The sequence below is a fragment of the Poeciliopsis prolifica genome, unplaced genomic scaffold, assembly GCF_027474105.1.
Source record: "Poeciliopsis prolifica strain line A6 unplaced genomic scaffold, Auburn_PproV2 SCAFFOLD056, whole genome shotgun sequence".
Taxonomy (NCBI): Eukaryota; Metazoa; Chordata; class Actinopteri; order Cyprinodontiformes; family Poeciliidae; genus Poeciliopsis; species Poeciliopsis prolifica.
In genome coordinates, this window is record NW_026562431.1 from 1,121,451 (window position 1) to 1,133,735 (window position 12,285).

Sequence of the window (12,285 nt, forward strand, 5' to 3'; positions counted from 1 at the left end):
ACACACACACACACACACACACACACACACACACACACAGGCACACTCAGGTAGAACCACGACTTTACCTACATCAAGTAAAAAGATTTACACAATTTCTTTTTTCACAATTTGGAAAGAAATCAGACTAAACTTCTCTTAAACAAACACAGTTTAGTCTGATTTCACTTCAGACAGTAGCTGCGCTTCCCTTACAGAAGTTCACACGACTTTGTCACTAACTGTATTTCCATTGACCATATAATTGCACAATTTTACTGCAATTAGGGAAAAACCTTTTTTATGAAAAGTTTCGCCGTTGGGATGAGGTGGTTGTTCTTGCTGTGTAATAAATGTTTTATTTCACGAAAATGTAATGAAATCGTTTTTTTTTTTTTTTTTTTTTTTTTTGCATATGGTCAACTGGTGCAAATTATGAAGAAGACGACAATAGGAAGTAGTTGATGGATGAAGGCATGGCTTGTTTTTTAATGACTTGTGGCGAGATCAACCATATTCACAAGTGGTTTAAATGCTTTTCTAAATTTAATATAAATAAAATTGAGGAATTGTTTCTTTACTACATCAGTGGAATATAGCGCACATTTGTTATGGAAACAGCTAATATTCCTCTAATGTTGAAAAAACACAACCTCACTGCCATCAAGTCGCTAAAAACATCCTCCTCCTTCCACTTCCTGTCGTCTTCTTTGTGGTTTGCATCAGGGTATTCATTTCAGTTTTATGAAATGAACACAATTTTTTAAAACATTTCAAAAACCCAATATCCAATATTTTAATTATATTGTAATTAAATGAAAACTTTTTTTGAACTAATGAACTTATTTTGACAAAGAAACAGCTCATCCCACCACCAACCTCTATATAAAGCTCTTTATAGAAAAACAAGTTTCTTTTTAATTGTAGTGTTTCCATTAAGCCAATTTATATTACAAATGTCAAATTTCACAATTATATGGTCAAAGGAAATGCAGCTATAGTAACAGTCTTTTACTTGGTCTGACCGAAAAACTCTTCATACCAATTGAACTTTTTCACAATGTGAGAGAAAGACACAGAAAAAAAAATGTATTGGTTATTGCGACAGGCCTAGTGAAACGTTTTGTCTCATCATTTAACAAATCTTAATAAATCTACGTATTCCTTTAACTTCACCATCTCCCTTGTTTTTCATAGTGACTTTGGTTAAAGACGTCCTCCGGTCTGTTTTGTCTTGCCTTCCCCTCCAGGATGCCGTGCGGGTTCTGATCCGACACTCTGCAGATGTGAACGCGCGGGACAAGAACTGGCAGACGCCGCTGCATGTCGCCGCCGCCAACAACGCTCTGAGGTGCGCCGAGGTCATCATCCCACTTCTGAGCAGCGTGAACGTTTCGGACCGCGGCGGGCGGACCGCGCTGCACCATGCCGCCCTCAACGGCCACACAGAGGTACTGCAGGCAGAGCCCAGACTACAGCAGCTTTTTCGAGTGCAGTTTTCCTGAAGAGGGAGGCTGTGATGTAAGCAGCCCTTCGTTGCTATTCTGGTTGGATGAATAGAGGAAACAGGTGGGCGAGTGCAGCTGTATCAGTGGGGTTTGAAGTGGGTGGTACCTTTTCGTTTCTGACGAAATCATTCAGAAATGTGCCGGAGCTAAAATTAATCTTCTGCTTCACAACCACCAACAAGTCCTCCATCCCTCCTTCTCTGCTTGCTTTCCCTCAGATGGTGAACCTTCTGCTTGCTAAAGGAGCGAACATCAACGCCTTCGACAAGAAGGATGGCCGAGCGCTGCATTGGGCTGCTTTCATGGGTGAGACCAAGTCAACTCTTTCTTATAGGACAAAATGTCACATATATTCCTGTCCAAGATGTACAAAAAGCTTAATATTAATATGTTTTTTAATGCAAACTTAAATTTTTTTGTTTTTAGTGTTTCATAGTCTTTCCTCCTTTCTTCCTCCCATTATTTCCCTCCGATGCTCTTTACACTATATTCCTTCTTAGACACAAATCCAAAATTGCAAATAGAAATATGAAACAATTTAATTAGGTTAAACTGTGCTATATATTTTAAAGACTTCAATCTATTATTTCAAAATGAGAAAACAGGAAAACACGCTGGTTGTTGCAAAAATGTAGACAATATACATTTTGGAAATAATAGATAAAAAAAATTATATATATATATATATATATATATATATATATATATATATATATATATATATATATATATATATATATATATATATACATATACATACATGCCTCTTCATTCTGCAGTAAATAATAACCAAATTTTTAATCTGAAGCTGGGTTTTTTTTTTTTCAGCATAGTCACTTTGTGCATTCATGTTTCACACAAGCTAGTCTATAATAGGCTGGTCTCAGAGGAGGTGACGTTAATCTCTGATGCTATTATCCTCATAATGAGGTCTTTTTTTCTCTCCATCTTCTGCTTTCAAGTCAGTTTTCAGTTAAGTTTCCTGGTGTCTTTTTTTTGCTGATAATCAAAAAATGACCACAATCACGTGCTTCCATTTTAGTTCTCAGCGTGGCAGGCTGTGTCTGCAAACTAAAGCAAAGGCTGGAGGTAGTGGACCTCTCAACTAAAACAGAGCATGAATGTTGAATCATTCTGAATGTTCCAGGATCTGACTCCTGTTTGAAAAAGGGTTCATGCCCAGAATTATTCAGGTGCGACTTGGTTTGTGTGCTGCTGCCCCCTGCAGGCCATTTGGAAGTAGTGCGTCAGCTGGAGACCCAAGGTGCAGAGATCAGCTGTAAGGACAAGCGGGGGTACACGCCTCTTCATGCTGCAGCGTCCAGCGGACAGCTGGCCGTGGTCAAACACCTGCTCAACCTGACTGTTGAGGTAAGGACAGATCGTCAGAGCAGATTGACTGGTTTTTTACAGATAAAGTCTTTCCAATCTGTGTTTCAGTTCATATTTACAGGATTTCACACATTTACAGTAAACAAGAAACCTCTTTTAAACCCAAAGCTTTGGATATGTACAAGCTCCATCTCCGATGTAAACTGAATATAAACATCTACAATAATTCTTCAAGTCAAGCTTGTGTTGACTTGACTTTTTTTTTTAGCTTTACATTATGTTATTCCCTCAACTAAAACATACCTGAAGTGTTGCTTTGATTCTTTCATTGATGTTTGAGAAATCCTTTAATCTCCATGGTGACCATGCAGCTGTGCAAAACGCCTGGGTGGACCTAGCTCCGCCTTTGAGGAGAAAGCTCCTCCTCTGAGCTGCAGTTTCCAAGCTTCTGAGCTTCCAACTCGCAGAGCAGCCCTTCCCTTCACTTCCCCACTCAGTTAGTATTATATAGTATGCTGCTAATTGCTGCTGGCTAGTATTATGTATTATGGGATCATTTCCTTATCCCATAACACAAGCTACTTGTCAGTGCAACGCTGGTAAAAACATTGTTAAATTGTTAGTAGACGAATGATGTTGTGAGAGTTTCCTGAACCTAGAGTTTCAGAAAAAGCAGGAGTTTCTTAAAGAGACAGAGGCGTTGAATTACAAAGTCAAATTTTTTTCAAGTTAGCAGGTAGCTGTAAGTCAGCAGTTCTGTCACCCATCCCTGCCATTACGATCACATTTCCTCCTGTGTACCAACAGATTGATGAGGCCAACGCCTTCGGCAACACAGCGCTCCACATCGCCTGTTTCAACGGCCAGGATGCTGTCGTCAGTGAGCTGATCGACTACGGCGCCAACGTCAGCCAGCCCAACAACAAAGGCTTCACCCCGCTGCACTTCGCTGCTGCCTCCACACATGGAGCACTCTGTCTGGAGTTCCTTGTCAACAATGGGGCTGATGTTAACGTGCAGGTAAAACCAGGCTACTAGGGATGGATGACAGACTGCCCTGTTGAAATAAAGTTCTGTTCTGTTAAATCCTGAATCCTTTTTGCTTTGTTTTCAATCAGAGCCGAGACGGGAAGAGTCCTCTTCACATGACAGCGGTTCATGGTCGTTTCACCCGCTCACAGACCCTCATCCAGAACGGTTGGTCGTCATTCTACTCATCGTCCTTTCCTTTCTGAAGCTGCTCTTTTGTATTCACATGTTCACGTTTTGTTTCAGGTGGAGAGATCGACAGCGTGGATAAGGATGGCAACACCCCGCTTCACGTTGCTGCCCGCTACGGCCACGAACTCCTCATAAACACGCTCATCACTAGTGGAGCAGACTGCACAAGGTGTGACGTTTGCTTGTCAGCAAGTGTTTTCATCACCAGGGCAGGTTTCTAATCATTAAAAATACTGTCAATCTGTCTTGTAAAGACGAGGAGTCCATGGGATGTTTCCTCTCCACCTAGCGGCCTTGAACGCTCACTCTGACTGCTGCAGGAAGCTCCTGTCTTCAGGTAGTTTATCCTTCACATCCTGATAAATATGGAGAAAAACGCGCAGCAATTAGTGTATTTCGCAAAACTGTAATGGAAATGATTTTTTCCTTCACACAAGTCACTTGGTCAACAACCAGATGTTACCACTGGTGGAAAAGACGAAGAAGACAACAGGAAGTATTTGTAGGATGATGTTTTTAATGACTTATTGCGTCAACCAGCTTATTCACATCTGATTTTAATTACGTTTCTTATTTAATGGAAATCCCGCGATTGCAAAATTGTGATTATATATATATATATATATATATATATATATATATATATATATATATATATATATATATCTGTATATATATAATTTTATTGACAAAGTTTTCTGCACATTTGTAATGGAAATGCAGCTACTGAGACAGATTCCACTCATTCTTAGAACAAGTAACTCATTTCCATGTATTAAGTTGTTCTCTTTCTGAGTTTTTTTTTTTGTTTTTGGGGCCATATTGTGCACATTATAGAGAAATTGGAAGAGAGGTCAAAACAGAAAACCTTCTGGCTCCAGAGTCACACAATTTGATGATTTCAAGATTCCAGTGCTTGTTGTGTCTGCAGGCGATGAACACAAACAACAAGGGTTCATCATGTGGTTCAGCTATATTGTGGAAGTGAACACAAAGAACCTATTTATATTTCTAACCCGTCCAGCTGCTGGTTGGTTGGGCTGCTTTTGTTACCCTCTGTTAAAAGTGGAGCTCAAAGTTTTTACTGAATCATTTCAGGAGATTTTCTTCAGGTCTTTACAGTCACTCAGTTCTGTGGAATGGAGAGATGAAAACGCGTTTGTCAAATGGGTTTGTGATTTACCAGAGGCATGAAACTCAGAAAATGTTTGTGTCCAAACCGCCGGCTCAGAGGGGTGGACTTTCTCTATTACACTAAATAATTTTTTTCTTCCCATCATTGGTTCCAAAGCTATAGATGGAAATATGCGTAATTAGATTTTTTGTGACATATTAAATGGATGCCCAAAATTTGCATGACAACTGGATGGAAATATGGCTAGAGAATTGTGCCAAACTTCCCATTTCTCCGACTGCCTGTCACTTTATTTTACTTTCCACTCCGCATATATTTGCTGCTTCTTGTTTTGTCATATAAAATCCTATTAACACACCCTGAGGTGTGTTGTGGTTGTAACAGGTTAGAATGAGAAAAGGTTGAGGGGTTGTAAATACTTTTGGAAGGCACTGCATGTGGGGCTGGGATGAAACCTGGTGTTTTACACCGTGGTGCATAGTTCATTACATTCTAAAGTGGAACACAGAAGCAGATGGAAGAGAGAAACAGATGCTTTCTTGTCTTAAACGTGTCTGAACGTGTTTCAGAATGACTAAGATGTTGAAGCAAAACGCAAGTTCTCAAAGTAATTGGAGCTCAGCTTGTGCTAAAACATAATCAAGCATTTCCCTTCTTCCTGTCTTCACTCCTCCTGTCTACCAGTGTGTCAACTCTCTGACTTAACCTTCTCGTGGTCTCCGGGTGAATTTGGACCTCGCAAGCTTTTTAATCTATGCTTGGTTCTCCTGCGGGGTCGCACTGACCCCGCGTGCATTTTTACAAATTTTGTTGTTGTTGCGTGTTGTTTCTGCCTCCTTCTTCCTGAGCGTTGCGTTCAGATCTCCGGTTCAATGTCTCTACCGGTTCTGATCTGCTCCAACTGTCTGACTATATATGTAACCTGAAGGCATCACGTTCTGTCATCTGTGTTAACATCCGGCTTATATCTGTCCACCTGTATGATCACGTGAGCCTCGTTTCCCCCCTCCTGTCACACTAACACCTGTCTTTCTCTCCATGCCCGCCTGTTGTCTGGCCTCCCTGCGTCTCCCTGTGCCGCCCCCTTCAGGTCGGAGGTTTAGCATAATGTGTAACGACTCGGTCCTGTCCGCAGGCTTCCAGATAGACACCCCGGACAGCCTCGGAAGAACGTGCCTACATGCAGCCGCTGCTGGAGGGTGAGTGCCAATACGCCACAGATTGGGCCGCTTTGAACTTCATAAATTCATCTGATATTGTGGCAGAATTATTTTCATTCAAGTAAAGTAGAAAAAAGTAACCAAGTAAAAAGGCGGCTCAACAGATCAAACAAACCAGCCAACCAAAATATAAAGTTATGTGGAATGTTATTTTAAACACCAAAATGAAAATAATCCAAACCTTTATACACATTAACCACGCATTTCCACTAACCATGTTCTTGTTTCTGTTTCTGCGCAGTAATGTGGACTGTGTCAAACTGCTGCTGAGCAGTGGGGGGGAACACAACCGCAGAGACAAATGTGGCAGGTAGGAAGCACTGAGCCTTCAGTCTTAAATTATCTCATGTTGACTTGTTGTTGCCTCAGATTGGGTCTTGTTTCCTTTTTTTTCTTATGGGAATGTTTCTGCTGGTGTCGCTTTAATGCGTTGGTCTCCGTGTTTCTCAGGACTCCGCTTCATTATGCGGCAGCCAGCCGTCACTTTCAGTGTCTGGAGACTCTGGTCGCTTCTGGCATTGATATTAATGCGACCGACCAGTGGGGGCGCTCTGCCCTGCACTATGCTGCTGCCTCAGACCTGGACAGAAGGTGAGCTGGTACAGAGCTGTTTCTGACTCATTGCTCAGGCAACATGGTACCACACACCAGGCCGGTCCACAAGATGTGTTCTGATTATCTGATTAGGATGTTTGGCCAATATTAATATTGTTGCTACAGCCTATAACTTATATTTACCAACGTTATATACAGTACTCTATTCTTTCTACATCTTTGAAAAAAATCCATAAATAACCAGAAACAGGCAGCAACATAATATTTGTTGTTTATATCTGCCCAGTTTTATTTATCATGCCGAACCCAATGTTAAAAAAATCTTTTCTCCGTCGGTGGAAACAGACAATCATTACTCTTTAGTTATAATATAATTAGATCTAGATCAATCCAAAAAAAGAAAATTGAAAGAGCAAAAGATCAACAAGATCATATGTTTTTTCCTCTTTTAACATGTACATTATTTTCTAGTGAAAATTAATGAGGGAACATTAACATGTAGCAACGTTTAACTTAAACTGAAAGAGATAATAATTAAGATTTTTGAAAACTAATGTACTTAGTTCTTCATTTCCGTCAAATAACCATAGACATACATTTTGTGTCATAATTCTCCCAATGTTCAGCAATAATGTCCATCTGTAAATTCACAGAAATGTTATTTTTTTCCATCTTGTAAATAACCTCATTCCATTCCTAAACGGTAGGCTCATGCTGTACCGTCCATTTTTTTCATTTTCGTTTTACTTCTCAGAAGCCAAAAAGACATCCCACACAACAGTTATCTAGAGAGTTCTATTTAAAAAGCTGTGGCGGGCCACATTTGGCCCCCAATTCTACAGTTCGACACATGTTTTAGAGTATGCTGGTAATAATGCTGTAAAATAAGTGGTGAGATGACGCCATTTATGCTAACATCCCGTGTTTTACCTTCAACCCCTCCACAGGCGGCGTGTTGCCCTGGAGCCAGAGAGCGAGGGAGTGCAAGCGGAGAGGGAGAAGGAGGCTGCACTGTGAGGGAAATGTTCGGACATGTTGGATGTCTGCCGCCAGTTGCTTCCTCCGCTGAGGCTCTGTGTTTGTGTTGCAGATGTTTGGAGTTCCTGCTGCAGAGTGGAGCGATGGCCTCAGTCAAAGACAAACAGGGCTACAGTCCTGTCCATTACGCTGCCGCCTTTGGACACAGGCACTGTCTGGAACTGGTTGGTCCATCCACACACACGCACGCACGCACACAAAAAAAAACCTGACCTGGAACATGGCCAAAGTAAAACATCTTAGAATACAAAATGCCAATATTAATAAAGCTTAAGCTATAATTAAAGAGATTGTTCATCATTTCTCAAGTTTTTCTTTTCATGTTGTACAACTGTTACTCTTTTGTTTAGTTCTATTACATGTCCATCCACAAGGGGCACTGTTTTACCAGGAGCATATTTTTTTGGTTTGTACTCTTCTTCGGGCTCTCTGGTTGTCTGTTCGTAGGATATACATGGCGGAATGAAGTTGAGCAAAGAAAGGGTCAAAAAGACAGGCTCTCATACACAAAATTGATGCATCAGATTGAGAGAGGCCTGAGTAAAGCTAATAGTGATGAAGAAGTAATAGAAGCTGAAAAAAATCAGTCAGCCCTGGGGTAAGCATTTGTGAGATGCTTGAAATTGTTGTGACGTGCAGCTCAAAGCGATTTTAAAGGGACACTTAAAAGAGTATAGCTCTGCTGATATTTATCAAAGATGGATAAATATCACACAGGACAGTTGTGAATCCCCCCAGAATTTCTTCTTTAGGGCAATTGAACTGAAAGAGAGGCTGCTGCTTGCTTCAAGGGAAGTTGATGCAGATGAGCAGTACAGCGCCGACTTGATTCAGATGAAAGTCCTGAGGTCAGTCAGAACTGGACTGTTAAACATAAAGTTTCAGCTTTGATTGTCTTACCTTGACAATCAAACTGTGACAGATGAGACTCTTATTGAAAAGATGAATGAGGCTGCAAGTGTGTAGTTTCAGAATGACAGTCCAAACAGAGGAAAACCTACAACACCAAAATTCCAGCTACAAACAGAAATGCAGATCAGGCAGTTAAACAAGGCTGCGCCTAACGCCAGTTTGGCAATCCAAGGACAGTCAGCTGAAATGGTGAAGCGGAAAACCAATAAAAAATCTGCACCCATCAATTCAAGGGTGTCAGAGCTGTGTGAAACAGTAAGACTGCTCAGAGAAGAAATCGCTGAAATTAAGAAAAGCATGACCGGCGACAGAAACAGCACCATGTTCAGCCATAAAGGGTGTCCTGGTCCACTTGGCACCAGGACACCCTCGGCCGCAGTTTGATGATTGAGATATTGTTTAAATATTCTGATAAGTAAAAGTGATTAAAACTTCCACACCTCCATAAATATCCTTTAATCCCCTGTGATGGCTTTGTGAGGCCAGCCAGCCGGGTCTCATGTTGATTTTGTTGTGACCTGCAGCTGCTGAACAGAGATGATGGACCTCAAGAAGATCCTGAGTCTCCTCATGCCAGGAGCCCTCTGCACCTCGCTGTAAGTCTCCTCTTCTCCTACTGCACTTTACTGTAATCCACATAATGTCATGTGTTATAAGCAAAGATGTTCCGTAAGGTCATTTTTCAAGTAACATTAGTAATGACAAATGATTTAATACATCATCTCTATTGGGTTTCTCTGCTTTAAGTACAATGTCAGCAAAATGATTATTATTGTGGTGGCACAGGGGGTTAGCATGCACCACACTTGGACTCCCCAGTCTTCGACACAGACGTCGGGGGTTCGACCCCCGCCTCATGTCCTCACCCTCCTTCCTGCCTGCCTACTGTCGCAAAAAATACGAGCCACCAGTGCTGCAAAAACTCTTCGAAAAAAACCCCATTTGGTTGACATTTTTGACTCTGAGCTTGTTTTTCTGTCAGGCGTACCACGGTCATGCACAGGCTCTGGAGGTCCTGCTGCAGGGGGAGAGGGACGTGGACCAGGCAGACGAGGCAGGACGGACCCCTCTGGCCCTGGCCGCCCTACGGGGCCACACCGACTGCGTTCACACGCTCCTCAGCCAGGGGGCGTCGCCACACTCTAGTGACCAGCAGTACGGTCGTTCACCTGTTCACCTGGCAGGTGGGTTAACAGTCATGAATAGAGTTCAAGTTAAATTTTATATTTTTGATCAAATCGCCTTTTATTTAGAGGGAATAGTGTGGCGCTGCAAACAAGTCTAAATCATGGTTATGACATTTTTATCTTGTTTGGATTTAGTTTTCGTCCCACTATTCAAGAGTTAGTCAGCTGACCAGCCATTAACGTCTGCTCCTCTCTCTTCAGTGATGAACGGCCATACAACATGTGTGCGCCTCCTGCTGGATGAATCAGATGGTGCGGAGCTTATTGATGCCGCTGACTCTCAGGGACAGTGAGTTGTGCTCCTCCCTTCTGCCTTCCTGCATTATTTTTGTGTCTGTTGCTTTAAGGAAGTGTCGCCCTTGTTTCCTGTAGGACTCCTCTGATGCTGGCGGTGGCTGGAGGTCATGTCGACGCCGTGTCGCTACTGCTGGAGCGGGAAGCCAACGTCAACGTGGCTGACAGCCACGGCCTCACAGCCCTCCACCTCGGGGTGAGTCTCTGTCATAGGGCTCTGCAAATACTACAATTCTTTTTAAAAAAGCAAAATAAACATTTTACTGCCCAAAATGTAATAATAGCATTCCTTTGGTGTACACTTTTGTTGCAAAGGATTCATCTTCAGCTAAATAATCCTTCAAACATCGTTTGAAAAGTTCAGTGCAACATCTAATTATACGAGATTTGTTTTCAACAATTTGAACCAGGTGAAGCTAAAAATGGCACTTGAGGAGTTCTGTGTCAAACGTAATTATGGACAAGGTTTTTTATTGTATTTGCAAATTGGAAATTATTATTTTCACTGTGAAAGATCCACAGGGCCACTTGTGGCCCCGGAGCCGCAGGTTGCAGAGCGCTGAGCTGGCCGATTCCTGTCATGAATCAATCTGTCAGACTTGCTGTTGATGATCATGTGACTGTTCCTGTGCAGTTACACTCTGACCTGCTCTCTGTCCGTCCCAGCTGCTGTGTGGTCAGGAGGAGTGCATCCAGTGTTTGCTGGAGCAAGAGGCCTCAGTGTTGCTAGGAGACTCTCGAGGTCGCACCGCCATCCACCTGGCCGCCGCGCGAGGCCACGCCTCCTGGCTGAGCGAGCTTCTGAGCATCGCCTGCTCAGAGTCGCCCTCTCTGCCTCCACTAAGAGACCATGCCGGGTACACACCTCTGCACTGGGCCTGCTACTACGGTTAGTGTCTGACCCAACCTCTGCTGGAAGAAGGTTGAGTCCACTGGTTAACTGTCAGGAACTAAGAACTAAGAATGTTTTTAAGCTAAATCAGCCAAAATTAGGCAATTATTCCAACTGTGCAGAAGTATTGTTTTCCAAAACATTATTCAACTGTGTAGGTTAATTTGAAGTTAAAATGTTCAAAACATGCAGGTTTATTAAAAAGGGGACAGACTTTTTACTGAATAAATTTCCACAAATGAAACAATAAACCCAGATAAATAAACTCCACTGGTCAGCGCTGACGATGAGTGTGTGTTTCCAGGCCATGAAGGGTGTGTGGAGGTTCTGCTGGAGCAGAAAGGCTGCCGGTGCATCGATGGCAATCCGTTCACTCCTCTACACTGCGCAGTGTAAGTGTCTGCTGACTCACTTCGGCTCTCTTGTTTTGCCATTTGTGCGTTCTTCATGCCGGAGCTTGTGTCAATGCTTAAATTGCCAGGTTGAACGATCATGAGCCGTGCGCGTCGCTGCTGCTGGAGGCCATGGGGTCAGACATCGCTAGCTGCAGTGATGCTAAGGGCAGGTAAGACGTCGGTGTGAAAGCACTGGTGCTGCAGCACCATCAGTCTGTGCTGCATCACAGCTTTTTACTCCCGCAGGACTCCTCTCCACGCTGCAGCGTTCAGCGCCCACGTAGACTGCATCCAGCTGCTCCTTTCCCATGATGCACCTGTGGACACTGCAGACCAGTCAGGCCGCACTGCACTCATGATGGCAGCTGAGAAGGGCCGGGCTGAAGCTCTCGGTGATGATTCCTGTTTTGGTTCTTTTCCACCTAGCAGCTTGACTCAACTAAACTCTGCACAGTTCTGGTTTTCCATTATAGAAGATTAACAGGTGTAAGGGGGCAGGGTCTTCATAGATGACCCCAGAGTCCAAGAAGTATGACAACATATGTGTACATGACGCACATTATTGCTGTTCAATATTTTATATGTTGGTATCAGTCCAATACCAAGTAAACAGATCG

General features: G+C 42.7%; 1 protein-coding gene across 3 annotated transcripts in view; it reads left to right on the forward strand.

Annotated features, from left to right (window-relative positions):
* ankrd44 (ankyrin repeat domain 44) overlaps positions 1-12,285 on the forward strand; it is a 35,916-nt gene that overhangs the window by 13,726 nt on the left and 9,905 nt on the right. For 2 of the 3 annotated variants that reach the window (XM_055059871.1, XM_055059873.1), the window contains exons 5-24: positions 1,230-1,430; positions 1,706-1,793; positions 2,716-2,858; positions 3,627-3,839; positions 3,938-4,016; positions 4,095-4,209; positions 4,295-4,377; positions 6,266-6,374; positions 6,637-6,705; positions 6,846-6,986; positions 7,898-7,963; positions 8,041-8,152; positions 9,425-9,496; positions 9,883-10,084; positions 10,289-10,376; positions 10,460-10,577; positions 11,048-11,270; positions 11,578-11,665; positions 11,755-11,838; positions 11,915-12,060. In XM_055059871.1, the coding sequence (XP_054915846.1) occupies positions 1,230-1,430; positions 1,706-1,793; positions 2,716-2,858; positions 3,627-3,839; positions 3,938-4,016; positions 4,095-4,209; positions 4,295-4,377; positions 6,266-6,374; positions 6,637-6,705; positions 6,846-6,986; positions 7,898-7,963; positions 8,041-8,152; positions 9,425-9,496; positions 9,883-10,084; positions 10,289-10,376; positions 10,460-10,577; positions 11,048-11,270; positions 11,578-11,665; positions 11,755-11,838; positions 11,915-12,060 (2,440 nt within the window). The remainder of the gene's footprint in view (positions 1-1,229; positions 1,431-1,705; positions 1,794-2,715; positions 2,859-3,626; positions 3,840-3,937; positions 4,017-4,094; positions 4,210-4,294; positions 4,378-6,265; positions 6,375-6,636; positions 6,706-6,845; positions 6,987-7,897; positions 7,964-8,040; positions 8,153-9,424; positions 9,497-9,882; positions 10,085-10,288; positions 10,377-10,459; positions 10,578-11,047; positions 11,271-11,577; positions 11,666-11,754; positions 11,839-11,914; positions 12,061-12,285) is intronic. The other variant, XM_055059872.1, reaches the window with a different exon arrangement.